Source organism: Lagenorhynchus albirostris, chromosome 4 (genome assembly GCF_949774975.1).
Source record: "Lagenorhynchus albirostris chromosome 4, mLagAlb1.1, whole genome shotgun sequence".
Classification (NCBI taxonomy): domain Eukaryota; kingdom Metazoa; phylum Chordata; class Mammalia; order Artiodactyla; family Delphinidae; genus Lagenorhynchus; species Lagenorhynchus albirostris.
This window is the reverse complement of record NC_083098.1, coordinates 147,460,343-147,486,428: the sequence shown is the minus strand read 5'-3', so window position 1 is coordinate 147,486,428 and position 26,086 is coordinate 147,460,343. Positions and strand designations below refer to the sequence as shown.

At 61.4% G+C, this 26,086-nt stretch overlaps 1 protein-coding gene across 2 annotated transcripts; it reads right to left on the bottom strand.

Moving 5' to 3' along the window:
• Positions 1 to 1,884: 1,884 nt before the first annotated feature.
• FAM53A (family with sequence similarity 53 member A) lies at positions 1,885 to 25,777 on the bottom strand. 2 transcript variants are annotated; one of them, XM_060148929.1, is made up of 5 exons: positions 24,879 to 25,777; positions 15,341 to 15,588; positions 12,320 to 12,374; positions 10,375 to 11,063; positions 1,885 to 2,692 (listed from the first exon to the last, which is right to left on the bottom strand). In XM_060148929.1, exons 2-5 carry the CDS (start codon positions 15,416 to 15,418, stop codon positions 2,399 to 2,401), a joined length of 1,116 nt encoding a protein of 371 aa, XP_060004912.1. In that variant the 5' UTR covers positions 15,419 to 15,588; positions 24,879 to 25,777; the 3' UTR covers positions 1,885 to 2,398. The 2 variants fall into 2 exon arrangements, with proteins under 2 accessions (XP_060004912.1, XP_060004911.1); XM_060148928.1 differs by having other exon boundaries at positions 24,960 to 25,776.
• Positions 25,778 to 26,086: the final 309 nt, after the last annotated feature.

The window sequence follows — 26,086 nt, the reverse complement described above, 5'->3', positions numbered from 1 at the left end:
TGCACTATTCTCCTGGGAATTCGCCCTTTCCTCCCCGCCGCCCACCTCGCCCTCTCACCATCGGCAGGGGCCCTGCTGCCCTCAGGCTCTGTCCTCTTGTCGCCCCTGACTGTCCCTCTGGGCTCCGTCCTGCTCGGCCCGTCACCTGAGTCCATCAGAGGCAAGACTCCCGTCTCCTCGCTCTGGCTCTGTCTCCTCGCTCTGGCTCTGTCCGCTTCCATCATTTCTGCTCTTACTTTACCATCGATTCCTCCTTCTGTCTTTGACTTTATCCTTTACTTCCCCGAATTCAGGCACCAGCAAGCGACCCCTGAACGGTGACTGCCCGAGAGAGCTCAGATGGATTTTCCACTTCTGCGGGGAGAAGACTGTACGTGACCCTCCAAATCCAAGGTATTTACTATCCGGGGCAACCAGCATGGGGGTCACAAGGCACTCACCTGGAAGAGGTCAGGAGGCCGGGAGCTGCGGAGCAGCGGTGCTCACCTGGGCTCCTAAGACGCCCCTCCGCGGCCGCCCAGACCTGCAGGCTGACCCCGAGCAGCTTGGAGTGACACAGATGTGCTCGGCCTGGAGGCCCACGGCCGGCCCAGCTGGACAGGGCTGTGAGGAGCTCTCCCCTTCCCGACCGCCACCTGCCCAGGGCCCCCCGGGGCTGGGCCTGGCTGGGCTCACTCCTGCACACAGCGCTGCCCCTGCCGTCGCCGACTCTCTCCCGCGCTTCCCCGCCTGGGCCCTACAGTAGCCTTTGCCAGGCCAGGGTCCCCTCCTCCAGCCCCTGCTGAAGAGCCATCCTGGGGGCTCTCCAGCCGTCCCGACACCACCAGCACCACGTCCCCTGCAGCCACCTTCCCGTCTCGCCCCCCACCCCCGGCCCCCTCGGCAACTCAATTTTGTTCTTTTCTCTTTCAGCTAAACCTGGGCAGCTTCCAGGGCTTCCCTGGAGGTCCAGTGGTTAAGACTCCACGCTTCCACTGCATGGGACAAGGGTTCAATCCCTGTCAAGGAACTAAGGTACCACATGCTGCGCAGCGTCGCCAAAAAAAGCCCAAAAAAGGGCTCCCCTGGTGGCGCAGTGGTTGAGAGTCCGCCTGCCGATGCAGGGGACGCGGGTTCGTGCCCTGGTCTGGGAAGATCCCACATGCCGCGGAGCGGCTGGGCCCGTGAGCCATGGCCGCTGAGCCTGCGCGTCCGGAGCCCGTGCTCCACAGCGGGAGAGGCCACAACAGCGAGAGGTCCGCATACCACACAAAAAAAAAAAAAAACCCAGGCAGCTTCCAAATCCCCGCTGTCCAGGTGACACCCCAGACGGGCCCAGCCAGTGGCAGGGGCCTCTGGCTGGACACGTGGACTGTTCAGAAAAGGCAGGAGGCCCCTCTGCATCTGTCTGCGGCACAGACATCCATTCCCCTACTTCCCCAGGAGAGCAACCAGGAGCCGAACTGTGCCTCTGAGGACAGCGGGGCCCTCAGGCTGCCGCCGAGGTTTTAAGAGAAGAAAGACCTCTTCGACACTGATGGGAAGAGAAGCCTTTACCGCCACGTCAGTTCTGCAAGTAACTGTGTCAGAACAGGTGCTGCTGAGTTTCCCAAGAGGCACGAGGTGGGTGGGTGCCCGGCAGGCGGCCGCGCAGCACTCAAAGACCCTGCCCCCCACCTCGCAGGGCAGGGCCAATGGGGGGCCCATGGGGAAGAGCACGCTTCCCAGCCTTGCCCGGCCCCCAGCTAAGCCCAAACCAGTTCAGAAGGCGCTTCCAGTTAACAACAGGGCCCCACGACCATTTTCTCAGGAAAGAAAAGCAAGAATACTTCTCCGAAGATTATAAACGTCTCCTTTCGCTATCGCAAATCCTTCCTCTTACCCAAAGTTCCTTAGATCAACATGTTTGGTAGAAAGCCTATGATTTTACTGTTAGAATGAACAAAAAGAGACGCGAGGCCAGCCAGGCCTACGTGACCTGGGGAGGAAAGCGAGCGGCAGAAGCCACACCGCAAAGCAAATGAATGCCTTTTATTGAAGTGACAGAGCAGGGCTGCCAGGACCACGTCCTCACGGCCCGTCCCAAGTCCTCAGCAACGCGGCCCTGCTCCAAACAGCCCGGCACACGACGACCGCGTCCACAGAGGGGCCGGCCACGCGCCCGGTGTTTCCGAGCAGCTGAACCACGCGCAGTGCCCTTCACAGCAGGCGTTTCACCAAACCCACCCCAGGGTCTGTGCACAGACCCTGTTAACAGAATGCCCTCACGAAAATTCACTTCAAAATAGAGACGCTTTCTCGGAACCGTAAACGCCGTAAAAACGCAGAACACTTCTTTAGGAAAGACTGGATCAAAGCGACACCTCGAGTTCAAAACAGCACGTTCGCGGGGAAGAGCCGGGGCTCCCCCGCCTGCCGGTCAGTTGTTCTCGATCTGCTCCAGGTCCAGCTCGCCGCGGCCCAGGGGGAAGATGCCCTCCTCCCCAGCGCTGTCCCAGTCACTCGGGTCCCCGCCACTCCCGCCCTCGCCCTCACCAGCCACCCACCCCCGCCAGCCCCCCGGGCTGGGGCCGGCGTCGCCGGGGCTGGGCGCAGCGGTGCTCATGGGGCCGTGCGGGTCGCACGGGGAGGACACGGCTGTCTTCACTTGGGCGTCTTCCTCATCCTCGTCTTCATAATCGAGGGAGCAAAGGCTTTTTGAATTTTTTAACGTCTGCAACAGAAAAGACACAGGCTTGAAGCATGTCCAGGAGGCCACAGGGGAGGTGGCATCCCACCAAGAGGGGTCCCCGAGGTCACAGAAGGCGTCTCGGTCCCCTGGGCCCCGCCACACGCCCTCCCACCCTCGGGGCCACTTTCTCAGAGCCCTGCCTGCCCACGCCCCTGCCTTGCCCAGGGCCATGGCCCCACTGAGACCCGGCGCATGGGGGACAGGGGCCCGGGGACTCGAGGCCGGAGGTGTGTCCACGATCCCATCAAATACCTGCGGAAGGACTGGCCGGAGGTCCGGGGTCCTCGCACAACAACGGCCCCGCTCGTCAGCCCAGCCGGCGCCCGCCTCCACAGCCTGCCTCGGGGGACCCCCGCCAGGGCCCCCAGCTCCTGCCAGGCGAGCCCCACAGCCACCCCCGGTGCCCACCTTCCTCTCCCCTCAGCCCTCCCTCTTCCAATGGTTCCGCTTTCAACACCGACACGCCGCGACTGTCCTCACCTTAGAACGCCTGAGACGCATACCCTACGCAGGGGGCCTCCCCTGAGCCTCCACCCCCTCCAGCCTGGCGGGCGTCTCCCCACCCCGCGCCCCCGGACGCCCGGCCCAGAGCGCCCAGCTGAGAGCCGCTCTGCCGATGGTCTGCCGCTGCCCCCTGGTCCCTCCCTGAACTCCCGGTCCCGCAGCTTCGTGCAGCGCCACGTGCTGTCCACGGCGCGTCCAGGCGTCACCCCTGGGCTGCCCACCCTGCCCCGCAGACACGTCACCACGTGTTTCGGGGCTTCTCAGGGCATTGGCAGAATCCGACATGGCCACGTGTGTGGGGGGGTGGCAGCCACGGGGCGAGGGTGCCCCCAGGCCTCCCGCGGTCAGGCTCCTGGACACACGTCTCCCTGGAACAGGCCCCCCAGAACCACACATGCAGCTCCCTCTGGAACCAGCGCTTTCAGGGGTGCCACTCAGCTCCACCAGACCAACGGCCTTATTTCGGCTGTTGTCCTACTGTAAAGAGTGAGCCGCCAAGAAGTAACACTGAAGAATCAAGTCCCTGAAGATCTGACAACTGGCCACAAGCCCTGGTCACAAAATGAGGACGCGTGAGATAATTTCTTCTTCATTCAAATCAAGGTGGACGCCACAGTCAAGGTCACTTTCGTACGCAGACCCCACAGCACGGCGGGCCCAGCCCTGCACCCACAGCAGCAGAAGCCGACGTGTCCTTCCTCACATCTCCACCTACAAAATTCTCCTTTTGATTCACAGCACGGAAGTCGAAGCCCTACCCAGACGGTAGTATCCTGACAGCTGGCAGGAGGACCACGGCCCACAGGTCCTCTCGGTGGCCAGGACGGAGGCCCGCCTACGACCACAACTGCGGCTCAAGCGTGAATGCGGCAGCTCTGGACACTCCCGGCTCAGGCCACGCACAGCTCGAAGCCACTGACTCTCCACACTGAAGAGCCCAAAGGGGGCGTCACAAGGCTCCAGAGGGCCTGACCTGACACGTGTGACCCTCGCTGCCGGACGGGCCTGCTCTGGTCTGACGGTGACCTGCATCTAAGCAGATGAACAGAAAATATCTTTTCAAAATCAAAGGTCAGGACTTCCCTGGTGGCACAGCGGTTAGGAAACCGCCTGCCAATGCAGAGGACACAGGTTCGATCCCTGGTCCAGGAAGATTCCACAGGCGGTGGGGCAACTAAGCCCGTGCGCCACAACTACTGAGCTCACGTGCTACAACTACTGAAGCCCACACACCTAGAGCCCATGCTCCGCAACAAGAGAAGCCCCCGCAATGAAAAGCCTGTGCACTGCAACGAAGAGTAGGGTCCGCTCACCGCAACTCGCCGCGCGCAGCAACAAAGACCCAACGCAGCTAAACATAAATAAATAAATAAATAAACAAATAAATTTATTTTACAAAAACAATCAAAGGTCAAAACTTTGAGTTCTGAATCAGGGGCCCTCAGTTTTAGAGGGTCTTTCACCTTGTGTGCAAAACAGCCTGGGGGATGCGCCCACCACAGACCACCCAACTGACGCGGGCAAGAGCTCGCGCTCAACCCTCCGCGGCTGGAGCAAAGAGGCCCCATGAGACTGAGCGGCAAGCTTCTGCGAGAACAGACACCATCCTGCCAGCAAACGGCCGGCCCGGCCCGGCCCAGCCGCAGGCTCGTCAGGTCTCTTCCTGGAAGCACAGCCCAGCGTCCATGCTCCAGACCAGAGCTGGCCCTGCCCACGGGCCACGGCCACAGCCCAGGCGGGAGCCTCCGGCTGCCCGGAGCCCCTGGAGCCCAGCACCCAGGCGCGGGTCCAGCCTGGGCTCCAGCCGAGGAGAGGAACCTGGACACGCACCGCGGCCGACCTGGCCGAGCCAAGGCCCTCCTCACCCGCCACGGGCGGAGGCCGGCCCGGTGGACCCCACAGGACTGGGGGGAAAGGGGGGGTCCACCACGAGCAGGACACATGCGGAAACGGGGGCCGCCTGAGGGTCGGCACCCCGTCTGGACTCCCAGCCTCCCCAGGCAGCACTGGAAGAGGCCTCTCTGTGGAACTGGGGGTGAAGACTTGGGGGGGTCCCACCACCCCACAAAAAGCTCACGGCCAAAGGGCCACACCCAGCACATGGGGCCGCCGATCGGCCTTTGGGTCCCCGTCTTAAACGCGGGCAGGCGTCCCAACGTTACCAAACACCTGGGGACAGCATCTTCTATGTAAGGCAGCAGTGAGGACAACCCAAAAGAGGAAGCAGTTTGGAGGAAACAGGCGATGCAAGACAAAGAAAACGTCCCCAGAACCAGACCCCCAACACCCAGGGATAAGATCCTCCATCTGCGAACCGGCAAAGGGAAAGGGGACCAGTCAGGAGGCCCACCCTCTGAGGCCGGGGGCCCCAGAAGGCAGACTGAAGGATATCACGCCCCGAAATCATCTCCCCAGCAATGCGGGGGCCCCCTGCACCCGACTGACCCCCAAGGACCCGGCACAACTGACACACACAGACACACGAGGTCTGTCCTCACGAAATGCTTGGAGGACAGAGAGGAGACTGGGGAACCAGGACCAGACGGGATGGTGCGGGGCCCGGAAGCTGAGGGCAGCGTCTGGAGTGTGAAGGGGCCGGTCCTGGGCAACGGGAGAGGACGTGCAAGGCCTCTGAATCCATGCCACGCCCCTCCTTCCTCAAGAAGCCGTGCGTGAAAGAGATGGTGACAAGGAAGGCTGACCCCGGGTCTCGGGGTTGGCGAGTCCACTCTGCAGTGGACGGCCACCTGTCTCTGGGTCTCTCTGGAGGCCCAGACACCGGCCGGGGGGGCCGTCACCAGGTCGCACAGCCAGGATGGTACCACCGCGGTGTCTCCTGCTGGGGGGCCTGCAGTGCCCGGGGACCCTCATTTCACCAGCGAGAGCCCCGTGGTGACCTCAGCGACAGGGCACGGGGGCATTACGAACACAGCCTCTCTCATGCCTCGTGCCCTGGGCCCTGCGTGTCTGGCACCTCGCCTGACCCCGGCACTGACCTTCTCAGAAGAGGGGAGAGAGCGTGGCCCCGAGGCCGCTGGGCACACCTCCACCCACAGTGCCACCCACAGCGGTCACAGCGTCCCCTCCGCAAGAGAGATGGGTTTACCCGCCACGCGCGGTTTTTACATTCATCACCTTCCACGTCCGTCTAAAGCAATACGCTCACGCGACAGTCGATCGGGAGAAGCGAACAGGTTAAAGCAGACTAGACAGAGTACATCTACCATGACACGGTCTGTTTATTCAACTTGGGGGAAACTACAGCACGAATAAAAAGGACGAAATGAAAGGCAGACACGAGCTGCTCAGAAAACGAACTTGAAACACGTGGACAGGGAACTAGCCTCACAAATACAGAAGCTGCAGGTCAACCACCACCGCCCCGGGTCTTCCCCGCCTCTGCCGGACCCTCCCATGGTGCCCTCCCCCACCCTGGGCTGGTGGACGGACGGCCAGGGCGAGGCCCCCAGCCCCACCTGCTCACCCTCTGCCCCCCTCAGTCCAGGAGGCCGTGAAAAGGCCGCGACTGCCTGACCTCTCGGTGCCGGGCCCCCCGCCCTCTCACCGGCCCAGTGACATCCACACAAGACTTGGGAGTCAGGGCTCGGCCGCCCTTGTGGCCACTGGGGAGGCATGTCAGCGCCCTGGCCTCGGGGGGGGGGCCCTCCCCAGGGAAAGCTCACAGCCACATTCCGGCCACAATCTCTAAGGCACTGTGTGCATGACACAAAAATAAGGACAAGAACCAAGAGGCTGCTTCTGTGAGAAAGCAGTGGGAACCAGCTGACCAACAAGCTTCCAGGCCTGGCGGCTCCGGGCAGCTGCGGGCGGCAGGCCCGGGTGGGGGCCGGCCTTGGACAGCGTGGAGCCCCAGCGCTGTGTCCAGGGGCCTGTGCACTCTGACCTCTCGGGGCTCCTCCCACGCCTAGGAAGCCTCGTGGAAGGGAGACGGACTAAGGGACAGGAAACCTGGGGGTCTCCAGGTACAAACGGACAGAATTCGCCAGGTGTCCAGGCTGAGCGATGGACGTCCCGAGGCGACGTCCTGCACGGAGGGGACACCTGGTGACGGCGGGTCCTCTATGCCCCAGCCGCCTGCAGAGCCCAGTGACCGCCGCGGCCAGCCCAAGGGAGGGACCGGGATCAGGGACTCAAGTCACTCCTGCAGACGGTGCTTGGCCCTCCCGCTTGCAGCCCCGCAGCAAACACCCACGACACTCTCAGCTCGCTCCCCGCGCAGCGCGCCGCAGCGGGCCTGCCGCCCTACAGGCCCCACACCCCAAACGCAGGGAGGCCCGAACCTCGCCACTCAGACCCCATGACCGCTTGGCCACTGTCACCTCACTCCCCTGACGTTTGAAATAATCGCGTTTTCTAGGTACGTTGTAACATCGTGATGGAGTACGGAACATACTTGGTCTTCTTGCGGGTGCCTGGCTCAGAGCTCTAAACTCCTCGGGGTTCCCTGAGTGACGGGGGTGGGGGAGCCCCTTCCAACCACACCCGAGTTCACGCCAACACGACTCGACCCCGCAGCCTCAGGATGGGGGCTGGTCACCAGCGGAACCAAGCCTGGGATTCCAGGGTCGGACTTTCAGCCCACCTCCACCTCCAGGGACCCAGTTAATCACCAGTGGCCAATGGCTTAATCAATCACACCGATGCAACGAAACCTCCATAAAATCCCCTCAACGGTGGGGTTCCTAGGTGAGCTCGTCAAGGTGCTGGGAGCGTGGTGCACCTGGAGAGGGTGTGGAGGTTCTGCGCCCTCCCTATGCCTTGCCCTACGCATCCCTTCCATCTGGCAGTTCCTGTGTTGAAGTCTTTATGATAAACGGGTGTCGTAAATAAGGTGCTTTCCCGGGTTCTGTGAGCCATTATAGCAAATGATGGACCCTGAGGAGGGGTCGTGGGAGCCCCCTATTTATAGGTACAGGAGGCCCTGGACTTGGGGCTGGTGCCTGAAGTGGGGCCGTCTTGTGGGGCTGAGCGTTGACCTGCAGGGTCTGCACTAACCCCAGGTAGTTCGTCTCAGAAGTGAAGTGAGCTGTTGGACACTCTGCTGGTGTCTGCAGAGAACAGCAGGTGTGTGGTGGGAAAACCCAGGCATTCAGTTTCAGAGGCGGTGTGAGTCCACACAGGTCACAGTCGCGTCGTCTGGTGAGGGACGGAGGGGCTGCCGACCGGCCGAGGGGCCCGCTTGGGCACTGACCTCTGCACTCGGCCCGGAACTGACCCCACGCCTCAAAATGGGGATCAGAACTGGCATGGGGGGAAGGTTCTTCACCAGATGCTTTTCAACAGGTGGCCGTTGTGATCTGTTTGCAATGTTCCTAGCCACACACACTTCATCATTCACATTAAAGATAAAAAAGTACAGACTACAAATTTTAAAAGGCTGAGAAGTACAATGAGCAACTTTGTACCCAAAACTGAAACCTTAACTGTAACAGACAAGTCCCCAGAAATACTCAAAACAAACTGAAGAAACAGAAAACCCTACTAGATCCTGACTGGAGAAAGTGGGTGCGGGTCTGTTTAAATCCACATCCACCCCAGGCCCAGATGGCTTTCCAGCAATCCCACCAAACCTCCGCCACGTGAGGGAGCTGGGAGGTGGCTCCCCGAGCCCCAGTCCAGCCTTAGGTGCCCACAGCCCTGGCCGACAGCATGGCCGTGACCTCGGGGAGTCCCTGAGCAGAACCGGCCAGCTGAGCCGCTCCTGGCTGCCCAACCCACAAGAACATAGCACAGACGTGTGCTGTTTCCGCTGCTAGATGTGGGTTGTTTGTTACGAGGCAACAGATGACTGAGGGTTGAATCAGAGGCAGACACCGATGAGTACGAGAGAGGTTGCCAGGAGCCTGGGGCAGGATGGCTGGAGAAGGAAGGGGACACAGGACGAGACTGCTGGGCCCGGGAATTGCGTGCTAGGGGCGCAGGGGAGCTAGCTCTAGGACCACAGCCACGTGCCCGTAACAGGAGGAGCCGTCCTAGGAGACAAGCAGCCAGCCTCTGCCCTCCCCAGGCTTGTCCCTGTCCTGCCCACACCCCAGCTCCCGTCTCCTCTCTGCTCCCCCACCAGCCGCCCTGCACGGCAGCCTCTCCATCGCAAGGCGATCACGACCATGCTTGGCCCAGAGCTCAGCAACCCGAGAGTTGCCAGGCTGGGTCCACACACATCTGTGGTCAGTGGTCCTGACACCCTCCTCCTCACCCTATCCCTGCCCCCTCCCTGGTCTGAGGGGTTGGCATGCCCACCCAGCAGTGGGGGCTCCCCCTGCTTTGCTCCCTCTGCCTACTCTGGAGTCCCTGGTGAGAATGTCCCCACAGTCCTGCCCCCTCGGGGCCCGCAGACGCTGCAGTACTCGGAGCTGGGGGGTGCGTATCGGGCTCACGGCCAGCTTTCCTCCACGGCACGTGGCAAAGCTCGGAACATCCCCTTCCTAAACCCCAGCTCTCCGCGGAAGCTTCACAGCCAGCAAGTGTGGGTTGGGAGCTCCCTCCCCACCACTGGGGAGAACCTTCCAGAAAACCCACCAGTCAGGAAAGGTAAAGCTGACAGTGAGGCCGAGAGTGGGTGTAGATGGCATCGTGCAGCCTGGATCCCACCTGGGTTCTGTGGACCACAGAGACCTCAGTCCCACCCTGCGGGCTCCTGCGCCCCCGCCAGGACCCCAGGCACAGCCGCCTCTGTGACGAGGGGGCCTGGCAGGCCGTCCTCTCCCTTTTCTCACGCCAGAGCCCCATCCTTGCTCCTCAGCACCCCCAGAAGGTCCTGCCATCCCCCTGCAAAGATGCACAGGTCAGACCTCTGGAAACCGGCTCTTTCCTTTAACTCTGCTCTGAACTGCCCGCGATCAGAAAACAGCATGGGAGGGGCAGGCGGTGACCCCGGACACCAGAATCCTCAAGCTGGTTCACAACCCAAACTCTGAACAACACCTTCTCCAAAGAGGCCTCATTGGTGGCGGGCTCCGCGAAGGACGGCAAGGAAAGGCTTGGTGGCGGACGGCGCCCGCTCAGCCTCGACGCCCTGACCAACGGCTCCTGTCTCCACCCTGCAAAGGGCAGCCCAGGCCCGCGTGGGGGCGGATCCCCCCATAAGCGCCCCGCCCCATGGAGGGGGCGCCTGCACTGGACGCAAGAGGGAGCCTCACCCGCGTCATTTTCAGGAAGTCCAGGGCCGGGCGCGGCCAGCGGGCATCCTCCTCACGCCTGCGCTTCCGCTGGCCCTTCCCGCCCGCGCGCACACACGGCTGAGAGCGGCAGCGGAGCAGGCCCCGGCGGCGGCCCAGCTCGGGCGTGGACGCGGGCGTGGACGCGGGCGTGGACGCGGGCGTGCTGCCCGCTGAGGGTGGGGCCGCGTCCACTGGCAACAGGTGCTCCTGTGACAGGGACAGGCGGCGGCGCGGCGAGGGCCAGCGAGGTCCGGCGGGTTGCCGAGCCGGGCCCAGGGCCGGGAGGCCGCTGCTGGCCAAAGCCGAGGCCGGCCGGGGCGCGGGGGCTGAGGCGGAGCTGGCAGCGGGGAGGGCTCGGCCCGGCGGCCAGGCGCTCCCGCCACTGTGGCAGCGCCGCTTGGAGACAGGAGCCCAGACTCTGGAGCCGCCGGGGCGCCACGGGGACCGGCAGCGCGCCAGCTCGTCGGGCTCCGACAGGGAGCGGCAGTGTCGCTTGGTGGGGGGTGCTGAGGGCGGCCCTGCGCCGTCCCTGAGGTCCCTGGCACTGACCGCACCCAGGCTGGCGCTCGGGCTGCAGGGGCCAGGAGGGAAGGGGATGGCAGGGCCCGCGGCCCCCTGGCTTCCAACGGGCTGTCCTCCACCGACGACCTTCCAGGGGTGCCTGTCTTCTGGGGAAACACGAAGGAGAGACGGGTGAGGGGCGCACCCCCCCGCGCCCTCAGCCCTACCTGGCCTCAGTGTGGGCCCAGCCCTGCTCGTGGGATGCCCCTCCCCCCCGCCCCTGCCCCGCACAGTCGCAGCTCACACCACGGTGGGGACGCCTAGGGGCACGGGAACCTGACACCACAGACCCAGCTTCCTCGTCATCAGACGGGGGGCATAAGGGTCACTCGAGAGGCCGAGCGTACAGGGGTCAGCAGCTCGACACAGATGGGCTCACGCAGGCAGCATACCTGGGCACGGGGGCAGCCAGGGGAGTGGGGCCAGGGCTGGGGAGCCCCGAGCCCTGATGACCTGGCCCGGGGGCGGCCAGCAGCCCCTCCAGCCCAGCTGCTCTGCGGTCACCCCCAGCCGAGGGGCCTTGGCATGGAGGCCAGGACCCGCCGCTGGGAGAGGCACAAGCAAAGGCCCTAGGTGACCCCGGGTCACGAGGACGCACAGTCAGTCAGAAAGGACGGCAGGGCTGGCTCCGTGGCCTACGGGAAGCCCGAGGGGCTCCGAGCCAGGACTGGCCCTGTGTGGGACGGAGACGGTGCCCAGGGCCACGTGCGGGCCCGTACCACCCGAGACCCTGGTGACAGATGCACCCGAGCAGCCCGGAGGGAGCCAAGCACAGCGTCCCCGTGGAGGTGAGCAGGGCCGCAGGGGAAGACCTGGACGCCACTTGGACTGTCCGGCCTGAAGTCGCACCGCTAGCACCTCACGGCGACCACGGACACCAGCCACAGTTCGTCACAGGGGCCACGGCGCCCACACTCACACTCACGCAAACAGACTTACGCTCGGGCGGCCAAGCCTCCTAGGCCCATTCAGACCACAGGGCACACGTGGCAGGGGCGTGCGGTGCAGGGAAGGGGTCCGGCAGACCCAGGCCCTCCAGGCACGCACAACCCCGGCTCCCACCGCTGGCCGGGTGTGCGCCACACCAGCGCTGCGGCACAGGCCGTGCGTACCGCCGGACCCCCGTCCTTTCCCTGGTGGCCACAAGACCCCACCGGGCGGGCCTTTCAGGTCTGCACTGCCAGGCCGCTTCCAGAAAGGAAGCTCTCCAACCTGCACCGCTGCCCAGAGGAGGGAGAGGCCAGCAGAGGAGGGGGCGCAGCAGGGGCCCCACGCTCCGTGTCAGCCTCCCCGTCCGGCCCTGCTCACGGGGTCCTGGCCCACAGCAGCCCAGAAAGACCCGCTGGCGCTTTTAAATACTTACCGTCGGTCTCAGAAGGGAACGAGTGGCCACTGGTGTTCAGTTTCTGGGCAGAATACTGAAAGTGAAGAGAAAGAAGTTTCAGTGCTGTGGGTTTACACATGCGGATTCAGAAAGAGTTCCAACTCAAGAAACAGGCCTGTGTTTTATCCCTGCAATAAACTTGTTTGTCCCCAACACTGTCTTTCTTGGTGATTAAAAAGAAAAACATGGGCCCCGAATACATTTCTTTTCTTAATCAGGATTTTTTAAAGCCTCACAGTTATTCAGTTAAGTAAAGGACACAGAGGGCTGCAAGCGGACTTCCCTGGTGGCGCATTGGTTAAGAATCCGCCTGCCAATGCAGGGGACACGGGTTCAATCCCTGGTCCAGAAAGATCCCACATGCCACGCAGCAACTAAGCCCGTGTGCCACAACTACTGAGCCTGCGCTCTAAAGCCCGTGAGCCACAACTACTGAAGCCCGCATGCACTAGAGCCCATGCGCCGCAACTACTGAAACTCGTGCGCTCTAGGGCCCATGTGCCACAACTACTGAGGCTGCATGCTGCAACTACTGAAGCCTGTGCACCTAGAGCCTGTGCACCACAACAAGAGAAGCCACCACAATGAGAAACCCGCGCACTACAACGAAGAGCAGCCCCTGCTCGCCGCAACTAGAGAAAGCCCACGTGCAGCAATGAGACCCAGCGCAGACAAAAATAAATAAAAGTTTTTTAAAAAAAGAAAGAAAGTGACAAGGCAAACCATGGGGTAGGAGAAAACATTGGCAAAACACGCATCCAAGAAAAGACTCGTATCCAGAATATACAAAGAGTTCCTACAAACCAGTGAGAAAAATGCACACAACCCAAAAGAAAGATGAGCAAAAGGACAGCAAAAACGACATACAGACACCCAGCAAGTACAGGAAGTGGCCCTGATCTCACTGGTCATCAGGGACACGCGGTCACAGTCGTGAGCAGACGCCACCATTCCCGACCAGGGAGACGGCACGGCTGGGGCGCTGACGGGCCTCTGGGCAGGCCTTCGCTTAACACAGTGGGAACAGACTTCCACAAGAGGCCTGCACGCGAACGCAGTCAGCGGTGTCATTCTTAACAGCCAGTCGTGGACACATCCCAAGTGTCTGGCAACAGGAGACGCGGACCATTCAACAGAGTGAAGGAACAGCTCCTGATGCACCGTCCACACAGTGAACCCAGGGGCGCTCACTCGCCTTGAGTGGAGAAGCCAGTCTCCAGGAGTACACGCTGCGTGTCGGCACTTCTGGGACAGCAAAGCCACGTGGGGCCACAGGGGACCTCCCGGGGCGGTGGAGAGGTTTGCAGTGACGGTGACAAGGTTACCGCGTACACGACTGGAAAACTCACCCAATCCACACCAAACCCCATCTGCGCATTTCACTAGATGAAACGTACACCTCAATAAAAAAGTATTTTTTAAACTCAAGGCTTTAAAAGCTGAGCTCTCTGCCAACCCAACTATACCTGCACAGCCGGACGTGCTGGAGGACACACACGGCACGCTGAGGGTACGTCCATGGGGGCCAGCACACGCTGACCCTCCCTGACCTTGCACCCCCCCTCACTCCTCCACCTGGCGCCCTTCCCAGGCCCCCAGCACAGCCCTGCAGCAGAGGGGGCCTGCTCCCCTGACCCGAGTCATGGCCTCTGCTCCAGCCCTGGCCCTCACTGAGAACGGACGCCAAGCACCTGTCCCCACCAGGCTCGTGTCCCCACCGGCTCCTGTCCCCACAGGGCTTGCGTCCCCACCAAGCTCTGGGGCCTGTGGGCCCTGCTACCCTCTCACTCCCGCGTCCGGCCCAGGCTCCAGCTGGCTCACCGCCCACAGCCTCTGCTCCACCGAATTCCAGCCCTGTGTCAACTCCCAATGCCCCTCCCCACTCTACTTGTCCCCAGCACATCATCTGCTTCGCCTCGACCCCAGCATCGAGAACAGCTGCCCTGCTCTCTGGGGCGCCCCGAGCCCAAAATCAAACAGTGATAGAGATGACGGGGACTTTCTTGCTCAGAAAGATACACTGAATGGTGTCTTTCGCTATGTAAATTACACCTCGTATTTTCTTTTTTTTTCTGGCTGCGCAGCTAGCAGGATCTCAGTTCCCTGAGCCGAGGCCCTGGGGCAGTCAAAGCGCCCAATTCCAACCACTAGGCCACCAGGGAATTCCCTCCTCTTTTTTTTTTTAAGTGAATGTTAGAGCAGGTGCTCTAAGCCACGTCTATGCACCCACAGCACAGGAACCCCACGGACGCGTCAGCGAGCCTCACCAGGAGCTCAGTGAAATGCCCACGGGTACAGAAAGGCACTATTTCCCACACACGTGCATCCTGTCCAGAAGCACGTGTGGGGAAGTCACACAAGGTGAAATGATGTGTCACAACGGGAAGAGTTATAAGTGGGACTTTTCTTGTCATGCTCTCTCTACAGCGAAACCTGCTCGCGTGCCCCCTTCCCTGCAGGACACCACAGGCGACAACAGGCCAAGGGCTGGGTGCGGGCGACACGACGGCGCTGAGCACCCGCCCGGGGAGACGCTCAGGCACGGCCCCCAGCACCAGGCAGGTGCGGACGCTCAGCCGCCTCCCTCCGGACTCCAGTTTAACCAGGCAGGGTGTGAGCTGAAGGTCATGGCAACACGGCCCTAGAAATCGGCTCCACCTCGGGCAAAGCTAACCCACAGAGACACAATTCAAGAGGAGCTCTCAGGAGGGGCGGCGCCCGGAGGCACGGGCAGCGTCTGGCGGGCCCGGCTGCCGACCAGGGTGGACGTTTGCCCACTCAGCGCCCAGGACCGTACGCGTCTATGTGTAGCTTAGGCTTTCCAAGTTTGTTTTTAATGAGGCTGAGGACCCACCATCACGACGCTGACGGGCTCTGGGGGCTGCGAAGGCGCCGCAGCCTCCCTGGGACACCGCCCCCTCCCTCCTCACCTCCCCCCATCCTCTCCCCCAGCTGGGGCCCAGCCCAGGCAGCGCCCCCAACACGGGCCGGGCAGCTCACCGGGCCGGCATCGTAGCTCTTGCGGGCAAGGTCATCCAGGCTCTGGTTCTGCAGCTTCTCAGTGATGAGGGTGACCATGGTCTGGGGCCCGTGCCCTCTGTCCACGCCGACAGGCCCTGGGGTTCTGGAACATCAGGCTTCGGGAGGCCCGGGCCGCTGCTGGCTCTGAGCTAACCCTCAAGGGTACGTTTCCATTTTAAAGACGAGCGATCCATTCCCGAGGGTTCTTCAGAGCCTCGTGCCTGTTTCTGGCAAAGAGACACAAACCATCATAAGGATTACAGGCAAAGCCATTGAGCTAATGACTCTGTCACCCGCCAGGACTGCGTGTGTGAATATTCTGATCTCGCTGCCTAACAAAGACCCTCCCGCGTGAAAACTACCACAAGAGCTCTCTCCTGGAAAATGTAATGAAAGCAGCGGTCTGGGTGAAGGATGGCAGGTGGACACGCATGAGAGCCAGCGAGGGAGGCCTCCCCACCCCTGCTCCAAACACAGGCGCCAGACGGGAGGAGGCGCGACCGCCACGCTTCGGACTCGAGAAGCTGCTGGAAACCTAGTCCTCAGCCAGCGGCAGCGAGACCCCGGAAACGAGCTGGCCGTGAACGGCCGGACCCACCTGGCCGCTGACCAGTCACCGCTGACCACTGACCGCAGCAGTTAGACACCCCTCCGCCCCACCTGGCCAGTGAGAGCCCCGCCCCCAACTGAAGCTGGGGTTCCCTCCTGGGAGGGGGGCGGGGGTGCAGAGTTGGCAGCAGACCCAGCTGGCGGTGGCCCGGGGGGGACGCTCGGAGGACCCGGCTCCCCGCAGACGCCGACGGGAGAGGGCCGGCCACCCGCCCGCCACGCAAGCACCCCCTTCTCAGTGGCCCGCTGCCCCCGTGAGCAGCTGCTGAGGGCCCCCAGCCCAGGAAGCCACAGACAGAGGCGGACAGACAGGAAGACCCCAGCAACTGGAGAAAACAGATGACGCCAGAGGACGAGAGCTTCCGAGCGAGAAGGCGCCGTATCTACACAGTAAGATCGCTAAAAGGGAACATTTAGAGAAAACTAAAAGAGCTGTTGGAAATTAAACACGACAGCGGTGATGGAACCTCCATAATCTTCAGAGCCCGGCTCCTAACTGCCTCCCAGAGGCCGTGAGCTCGCCCCGACCAGAGGCCCCATCCACACCCAGGACTGGTTCTAGGCCAGGAGAGCTGCTCTCCATCCACAGCGTCCACGTCTGTGCCCCTCAGCCTGAAGCCCGTCCACGGGGTCTTCAGCACCCAGCATGCTTGGCGCTGACAGCAGCCCTGGGTTCCCCCTGTCCTAAGTAGAGATGGCCACCTCTTCCAGCACAGCCGGGGACCCCAAGGCCCAGACAGGAGGGTCAGGGCCAGCAGTTCCCCAGGGGGCAGCTCTGCACCGGCAGTGGTTCTGCTTCAATGCGTTGCGAACCTGGGAACCGGATCAGAGCTGGCCACACCACACGCCCACCGCCAGCCCCCAGTCCCTGGGCAGGACCAGCCAAGCCACAGAACAGCTCCCCCTGCCGCTCCCCACAAAGCCACCTGGGCCCCACTCAGAAATCCCTCACAGGAGAGGGGCTTTACGAGGGCCCCTTCATCCCGACACGTGACAGATCAGCCTCCCTTGCTGCAACCCCCCGACGCCCACGGCACTGCCCTCTGACAGACGGCAAGGGGGCAGCGTCCTCCTCTGCCCTCTGCCCCGAGCCGACCGCTCGGGGGTCTCTCAGACCCTCCTGTCAAACCCTCTTCGTGGCACACGGCACACAAAACCCTAGAAAGGTAACAGCAGCCACGGCAAAATTTGAAAAAAATAATAAAACAACTAGTACTTTAAAAACAGGCCCCACGGTCCTCGGAGAGATGGCTGATGTCCAGGGCTGGGGCAGGGAAACGACCAGAGGAGGCTGGGGCATCTCCAGGTGCCAGAGCATCAGGACAGGAGCAGAGTGGTGACAGGGCCCCCAGGGCAGCTGCGAAGCGAACGACGCAAGTGGACTATACTCCACAGAAAAAGTAAGATGCACAAAGCCACGCTGAAATAAATGATCGAAAAGGTGGGCTTCCCCGGGGGCGCAGTGGCTGAGAGTCCGCCTGCCGGTGCAGGGGACGCGGGTTCGCGCCCCGGTCCGGGAGGATCCCGCGTGCCGCGGAGCGGCTGGGCCCGTGAGCCATGGCCGCTGAGCCTGCACGTCCGGAGCCTGTGCTCCGCAACGGGAGAGGCCACAGCAGTGAGAGGCCCGCGTACCGCAAAATAAATAAATAAATAATAATTGAAAAGGTAAGGAAATTGGGGAGGGGGAAGCTCTTCCTTTTGGTAGAATGCCAACTAAGACATGGAGATGGAAGGACGGAATGTCTTTTAAATCACCACCTGAAAAGCACCGCATAAAGTTCCAGGCAAGAATCATCGCTGAAGCTAAAGCCAGTGGGTGGAAGCACGAGGAGAGGCAGGGTATCACGGGGCCCCAAGGGTCTCCCTGCAAGGCGCTCCATCGTGGACCGCACAGCACAGGCGCCTGGAGGCCTCATGGGGCCCCCAAGGGTCTCCCTGCAAGGCTCTCCGTCGTGGACCTCACAGCACAGGAGCCTGGAGGCCACCGCGAAAGCCAGAGGCCAAGGTGAGCACAGCCTGTTCCAGGGCATAGTGACAGCATGGGACACGGGATTCCTGCCAGAAACACAGAAGCTGGATTTAGCTGTGAGGAAAAGTCAGACAAACCCAAATGAGGTGAACTGTGCGAAGTGACGGGCAGCGATCAGCAGTGTCAGGGCCGGGAGAGACGCACACGAGGGAGTCCTGCCCTGCTGACGACCCTGGGAGGACACGAGGTCCTGGGTCAGAAAAAGGGCTCCAGGGGACAACGCCTGACATCTGCATCAGCACAGCGGTCAGAGCCAGCACCTCGGGTCCCGATCCGACCCTCGCGCTGCGCCACGTCCGACACGGACGCCAGGAGCCACGCGGCCCCCAGGGGGCACGGCCAGCTTCCACGTGGAATGGTCCTCCGCCACCACTGCAGACGTGCAAGAAAGACAACAAAACAGTGTCAGCGCAAACACGGCTCCCGGCTGCTACGGGCCGGTGCGCGCAGGGCGCAGCAGCTGCGGACAAAGCAAGAGACGCCCAATGGGGACGCCCAGCTGCCCGCCCGGGGCTGGGGGTGGGGGCTGAGCACCGGGCAGAGGAGAACGACCGTCCTGGGTAACGTTTTCATTGTCGTCTTGGGGAAGGAACGCGTGCCACTCACAGTTGTTAATATGCAGATTCAAATCCCAGCTCCCCGGAGCTGCCCCCATGAAGAACCGAAAACGGGGGGCTTAGGACAGCAGAAACCTACTTCCTCCGGGTTCTGAGACCCAAAGCCAGAAGTCGAGGTGTCGGCAGGGTTGGCTCCTCCTGGGGCCTCCAAGGGGGGATCCGCTCCCTGTCTCCCTCGCAGCCTCTGGTGGTGGCCAGCGGTCCTTGGCATCCTTGGTTGTGTCAGCATCACACCCACCTCCGCCTCCATCCTCAGGCAGCCTCTCCTGTGTGTCCTGTATCTCTGTATCTCTTCTTATCAGGACACCAGTGATTGGATTGAGGTCCACCCTAATCCAGCATGACTACATCTTTTTTTTCTCCTTTTTTAAAAATATTTATTTATTTTTGGCCGTGTCGGGTCTTCTTTGCTGCGCTCAGGGTTTCTCTAGCTGTGGTGAGCGGGGTCTACTCTCCGTTGTGGTGCGCGGGCTCTAGGTGCCCGGGCTTCAGTAGTTGTGGCTCACGGCCTCCAGAGTGCAGGCTCAGTAGTTGAGGCACATGGGCTTAGTGGCTCCGCGGCATGTGGGATCCTCCTGGACCAGGGCTCGAGCCTGGGTCCCCTGCATTGGCAGGCGGATTCTTAACCACTGCGCCACCAGGGAAGTCCCCAGTATGACTATATCTTAATTTACATCTTAATGTAAAGGTCGTGGGGTCAGGACTTGAGCAGACCTTTTGGAAGGACACACTGTGTCAACCCTCAAGGCCACGCCAGTTCCCCTTATAAGAAATCAAACGATCAGGATAGAACCTCACGGGCACAATGCATAATGCCCTGCACGTCCCTGCTCAACGGTCAGCATGATGAGCCGGGGCTGGAGCAGCTCAGGACAGCGTCCTGGCCCTGAGGGAGGCAAGCTCGCCTTGGGAACAATGCCAGCTGGTGGCAGGTGCTAGAAGGAAGTGAGCAGGACCCCATCCATGGCAGGGCGGCCTGTTGGGAGGACGATGGAGCCAACACTGAAATCTGAGCAGGAGGTACCAGGACAGAGGGACAAACCCAGGACCCTGGGGGCCCAGGTGGACGCAGACGCCAGACGTGAGAGAACTAACCGGCCCTGCCGGCCGGGCGCTGAGGGCCGGGGAACAGAGGCTCCGTCCCACAAGCCCTAGGACGACTGAGGCAGACGTGTGGCCAGGGCTCCTCGGTACCCCTGGAAGCACAGGTGACCTTTGACTCCACCCACAGCCCCAGTTCAGAAGCTCCAAGACCCCATGCACACACACTGGAGCATCCCCTGACCAGGGGACAGTCTCCTCCCGTGTCAGGCGGACCCGCCGCAGAGGAGGCCCAATTGTGGACGCCTCGCCACTTTTCCTACCGTGAGAAATTCAAAGCCGCTGTCCTCCCTCCAAAGGCGCTGGTCCTTCTTCACAAGCAAACCAGTGACCCGGCTGCCCACCTCCCAGGGCGCCTCTCCCTGCCCACCCCTGTGAGCCTGGGCAGCCGCAGCAGCAAAGCTGTCCCTTCCCGTCCACTCAGCAGCCCTCAGCTGGCAACAAGAAGTAGCCACAGGGCTCCAACCACCAGAAACACCCTGCGTGGCTGCGGGACAGAGGCCAAAATCCTCACTCTGGGCCTCCTGGCCCCTCACGTCCCCACACAGGCACTCTCCAGGCCCAGGGGTGTCACGCACACAGTAAGTGCCCAACGGGCAGCCCCGCGCGTGGCCCAACCCAGACTCTGAGGGCCTCTCGGCCGGCCGCTCTGGCCCATCTCATCCTCTGGACTCCACCCTCCACAAGGGCGCCAAAGTGGCTCTGCTTTTCTGTTCTTTTCATTTCAGTTTATTGACATAAAGTCAGACAGCATTTGTAAAGCCATATATGAGTGTCTGAGGGCGGCCACACGCTGGGGGCTTAAGCAACAGACACTTACTGTCTCCCGACTCTGGAGGCTGTGCTTCCCCTGAAGGTGCCGGGGAAGAGTCTGTTCCGGGCTCTGCCCCGGCTCCTGGTAGCTCCTTGGCCTGTGGCAGCCTCACTCTCACTGTGTCTGTGTCCGAAACCCCCCTTATTATAAGGACACCAGTCGTTTTGGACTAGGGGCCACCCTCCTCCAGCATGAGTTCACCTTAACTAATTACATGCAACAATCCTATTCCCAAGGCACTGGGGTTTAGGATTTCAACACAATTCAGCCTACAACAAGCCACGTCTATCGTATCACGGCAACGCATAGGTTTAAAAGCCAACACTGCTGCATTTCTGTAACCAGCAGTGCCTCTGCCAGGGCACTTCCCCGCAGCTCTGCACTCGTACCCCGAGTCCATGCTGGACGGTGCATGCGCACAGCTGTCCTTGGTTGTCTCTGACTTGGGGAGCATCAGGGCTGAGGTCTTGCCAGCACGTCCCCACACCAACTCCCTGCCCCCCCCCCGCCTCCCAGCCTCCCAGCGCGGCCCACCAACACTTCCGTAAGTCATCGCCGACATCACTCTGTCATTGTAAACAGCATCCCCAGCTGAGCCACACAGGGAGCCCGTTTCCTCAGGTTAATAATTGCCTCCTTTTTCTCCTACACAAAGTTTCTGCCCAATACAAACTCTTCCCTCAAACTCCCCCAAAGAATTATCAACTCGGCAAGCAAGCTTCATTTGGTCAAAGATGTCAGGACAACCGTTAGGCCGTGTGCTCCTGGACCCCCGGCCTCTGCTCAGGCCGGAGTGGCGCTGGCCAGCTGGGCCCTGGGCCTCACCCTCACCTTGTGGCTTCCTGAGCAGGGTGCCTGGCAGGCGTGTGATGCCCGCGCCCCTTCTCTCCTCCCTGGATGCCTGCCGGACTTTCTGACTCTTCTGTCTCCCAGGGCCGGGAAACATACACAGGGCCTTGAGCAGGGTCTTCTTAACCAGGAACCCAAGCCACTGGGGCCTCGGAGGTTCGACAGCGTCACTGCCGAGCCCCTCCCGTCCCCCCTGCCCCTGGTCTGTTTCAGGGACAGCCGGTGCTCTGCGCTGCGCTCCTGGGCTGGCCCTCCCTGATCGTCCGTCTCTGTCTCGTTTTTGTTGCTGTCGATCTGTTTCCACAATGGCCAACACCTCATCTTCCACGCCTTCCAGTGACATGTTTATTTCTGCTCCCCTGTTTAACCCGAGGGCCCCGGCGCGCCTCTGAGCGCCGTGAGCCTCCGTGTGTGCTCATCTATGAGGCTCTGACCCAGCACAGGGCTCTCCTCCTAACAGTTTCTTCGTCCTGTCCCTGCTATAGTGTCTCGGTTCCCTCAGCCAACTCTGCTCAGCTGGACTCAGCTTCAGGCCGGAGGTGTCCCCTGTGCCCATCACCCTGCTCCCCTTTCACGCTGGGAGGGGCCTGCACGGCATCTCCATCGAGGGCCACCCGGTACTCGGGGAGGAACAGGTGGATCTGCGTGGACAGCAGGCTGCAGACGGCAGCAGCCCGGGCTGGGGGCGGGGGGACAGGGCCACTGGAAATGCAGCCTCCCTCCAGCCCTCAAGCCGGACCCAGCCCTGGCTGCACCCCAGACCCCGGGCCCGAGCCTGGGCTCTGGACAGGCTGCTCCAGCTCCCCCGCCAGCTCCTGAAGCACGAAACGGGGAGAAAAGTTTCCAGGACCTGCCCAGTCAGTGGTGCCAGAGCGCGGGGAGGCCAGAGCCAGGCCACTTTAGACCCAAAAGCATCGGTTCCGGGGTTTTCACAGAAAAGACAGCACGGAGCCCCCGGCGCCGCAGACCCAGCAGCGTGTCCCCAGCTCCAGGCGCGTCGTGCAGTCGCAAGCTCGAGGCCGGCACAGCGGCACCACCTCCAGCTTCTCAGAGATTTTCTTTCATTTTCTCACCAAGAACACTCGAACAAAACTTGGAACCTGACTGGACATGAGTTATTAACTAGCACTGTTTGTGTGCTGGTCTCAGCGCCCCCCAGGAGAAGGTGGAGCTGAGGTGCCCCTCGACCGGACAGAGGCAAGGTGACCTCCGGGCGCTGCAGAGGCCTGGTGCCTTTAGGGACACACCCTGAAGGCACCACGCACGGGGCGATCACAGTGACGGAGAGGCCAGCCACCCCGCTCCCCACATCTTCCCAGCCCCGGAGCCAGGATGTCCCCCTAAGGGACGCTCAGCCCCAGCCCCCGGCCAGCCAAGCTCCTCCAAATTCCGGGCCCTGAGACCCTGAGCAGTAATAAATGAGCGTTGCTGTTGGAAGCCACCAGTTTTGGAGTGAATTTGTTGTGCTGTCATAGTAACCAAAGCAGTGACACTTAGCAAAGCGAAGGGAGCCAAGCGTCCCCCTCGAGCTGCTGGAGCCAGTCACGGTCCCCACTCCTGCATCACAAGGAGGCTGGGAAGGAAAGGGGAGTGGCCATGTCCCCACGCTGCATACAGGCCACAAGGGAAAAGTTACTGCAGCCGCCGCAAACGCCCAATGATTTTCAGTTGGCGGGGTCTGGGGTACGAGTCCACGTCAGGGGTTCGGTGCTTTCCCTAACAGGGCACATTCGGTGCCACACTCATGACCCCTGGGAAAGTCTGAGGCAAAGACAGCCCTGTGTCAGTGCCACCGAAAACTGTGCGCAAGGCCACCAAAGTCTTTTCGAAAAGACTTCAAAACAAAACGAGAAAAGAAGACAGAAATCACCTGTCCTAACTAACCAACATCTTGCTAATATTAAAATACACAACTGGAGGGTTTAGACAACAGGAGTTTTAGTTTAAAGTTGCCCGGAAACCATGTTTGAACTGTGACCTTTGCAAGGCAACAAAGAGAAGAAACTTACATGATATCAATAAAAAGGAGACTATGACCGTTACCTCCCTGCTAGTGCGTGCAGAGTGCACCACGCTGCAGAACAGACACCACACCCAGAAAGTTCGTTCTGAGAAAGGATGTAGGGTGGGCAAGAGGACCCAGGGTCAGACCCCGGCTGGCCTGCTTCGAGCTGGGCTCTCCCAGGTCCGTGACGTCACCTCTCTGGGAAAGACCAGCCAGATCATGAGGCTGCAAGGAATCAAATTAAGGAACGCGCATGAAGGTGCTGGGTCCCCGGCACACGTGTTAAATTACGACCACTTATAACAAACGCTTAAAAGACTGTCAAAGTCCACTTGCCTTTCAAAAATATTACAGCAGAAAAAGCCAAAAGGGTTTATATAAAAATTTTAATTTGCTTTAAAAAAAAAAAAAAGTTGTTATTGAATGTCTGCAATGCACCTGTAAAAAACACCAGACTGGGGCTTCCCTGGTGGTGCAGTGGTTGGGAGTCCGCCTGCCGATGCAGGGGACGCGGGTTCGTGCCCCGGTCCGGGAGGATCCCACATGCCGCGAAGCGGCGGGGCCCATGAGCCGTGGCCGCTGAGCCTGCACGTCCGGAGCCTGTGCTCCGCAACGGGAGAGGCCACAGCAGTGAGAGGCCCGCGTACCGCAAAAATAAACAAAAAACACCGGACTGTTGCCCTGGTTCTTTTATCTACCAGCAAACAAACAGGCCTCCTATGTGCCTGCTCCCTGTGCACGCAGGTGTGCATGAGCAAATGTCTCCATAACCAGGAAAGGTCCTGATGCACCCACTTAAAAAGGAAAAAAAAGACAATAACGTTGGCAGCCTCTCCATTACACATTCCCAGCAGCTACAAGAACGCCTCTCCTCTCCCCAAATCCAAAGTAAGTCAAAAAAATGTAGGGATCCACCCAAAGAGCAAACCCTTTACACCACACGTGCCACCCACCCGTGATCCTTAACCAAGGTCTAATGGTTCTCTGGACAGTGAACCATGGGAGGAGACCAGTTTAAAGAAAAGCCACTGTTCCTAACCAACTGCTCTCTCAATTTCAACTGGGGGGTAATATTCCAGAACTTCAAAATCAAACTGTTTCCCGGCCTTCTACCATCAGACTGCTAAGGCTGCGCTTCCCTGTCCGGACCTGCTTTGATAAGACAGTGAGATGAAGAAGCAGAACCTATAAGCTCAAGTTAAATTTCTTAAATATTGTGAAACTGAAGCCATTCTTGAAGTCAAACTAACCTATCTAGAAAAGGTCTCAATACAGAGAGGTCATCACATACTCAATTAAGTAGTGAGTGCTTGAGTTAAAAAGAATTGTAAAGTTGTGGAAGCTTAGAGTCAAGTACAGGTAGCCCGTGACCAAATGCAAACAACTGGAGTCAATTTAACACAGACATAACACTTCAGATCTGCGGCTGTACTTGGAGTAAAGGGAAAATAAAGCAGAAATAAAGAAAAACACTCTCTATCTACCTAACGCACCTCTCTCCACTCCCAGGAGAAGTCTGAGACTCAACCCTCGTCTATGCAGAGAAAGCAGCTTCGGAATCCACTTCCAATCACCTTCCACAGTTCGCCGGGGAGGGTCTGGTCTCCCCCGTCGTGCGGGTCCACCTTTGGGCTCCCTTGACGCACAGTTTATCACGTCCAACTTCCTGCTTCTCTCTCGCTGCAAGATGACAGGCACATGAGTCTCGGGAACCGCTCAGGCCGCGCGTCTCGGTACCGGAACGACGACAGCTCGCAAAGGCGACACCCAAAGTCGGTTCAGCAAGTGGCAGCGCGCCCCAGGCAGGGCCCCTTACAGCCAAAGGGCGCGTAGAGTGTACGGGGCCCCGGGTGCGCAGGCTCTCGGGGCGCGCGGGGGTCCCGGGGCGCGGGGCTCTTGGGGAGCAGGGATTCCGGGGCGCAGGAGTCCCAAGGCCAGGGATTCTCGGGGCGCGCGGGGGTCCCGGGGTGCGCGGAGCTCTCGGGGCGCAGGGGGCCCGGGGCCCGGGGCTCTTGGGGCGCGCAGGGGGCCCCGAGGTGGGCAGGGTCTTGGGGTGCAGGGGGACCGGGGAGTGGGGGGCCCGGGGCCCGGGCCGGTCCGGGGGTGGTGCGCGCGGCAGGAGTCCCAACCCCAGGTCGCGAGCCCCCGGGTCCCCGCGCCCTCAGCGACCCGCCCGCCGCGCTCTCCGTGTGCAGCGGCGAAAACGCTCGGCACCGACGCGAGTGGAAAAGCATCGGGCCGCGCGGGCCGGGCTGAGCGCGCTGACAGGAGCGGGCACCCTCTGGCCCAAGTTCACGCGCGGCCCCGCGCGGGCGGGCGCACGCACGGCCCCGGGTGCGCGCACGCACGCCCCGGGTTCTCGCGGGCCACGCCGGGCCCTGCACCTGAGCTCGGCCGGGCGGGCTGAACGAGGGAGGCGCCGGCCCTCAGGCCGCGCTCCTCCCTCAAAGGACGTCGCGCCTCAGAGGCAACAGGACCGCGGCCGGCGCCCCGCCCCCACGACACAGGCACCGCCCCGCGCCGCCGCCCCGCCCATCAGCTGGCCGGCACTCGCCTTCCCACAGCCGCGCCGCTCCGAGCGCATGAGAGGCGGGGCCTATGTCGTGGGGGCGGTACCTCGGTCGGCAGGCGGGCGGGGACTTACGGCGGAAGGGGCGTGCCTGGTGGGGCGGGGTTTCAGCCGAGGGGGCAGGGCCTGCGC

Bases quoted from the DNA above. Each gene is read 5' to 3' on its own strand.
- FAM53A (XM_060148929.1), bottom strand. From the start codon at position 15,418: ATGGTCACCCTCATCACTGAGAAGCTGCAGAACCAGAGCCTGGATGAC. The intron at 11,064-12,319 runs GTAAGTATTTAA...GTGTTTCCCCAG, and splicing joins GTTCCCTTCTGAGACCGACG to AAGACAGGCACCCCTGGAAG. The intron at 2,693-10,374 runs GTGAGGCTCCCT...TTTCTGTTGCAG, and splicing joins ACTTCCTGAAAATGACGCGG to ACGTTAAAAAATTCAAAAAG.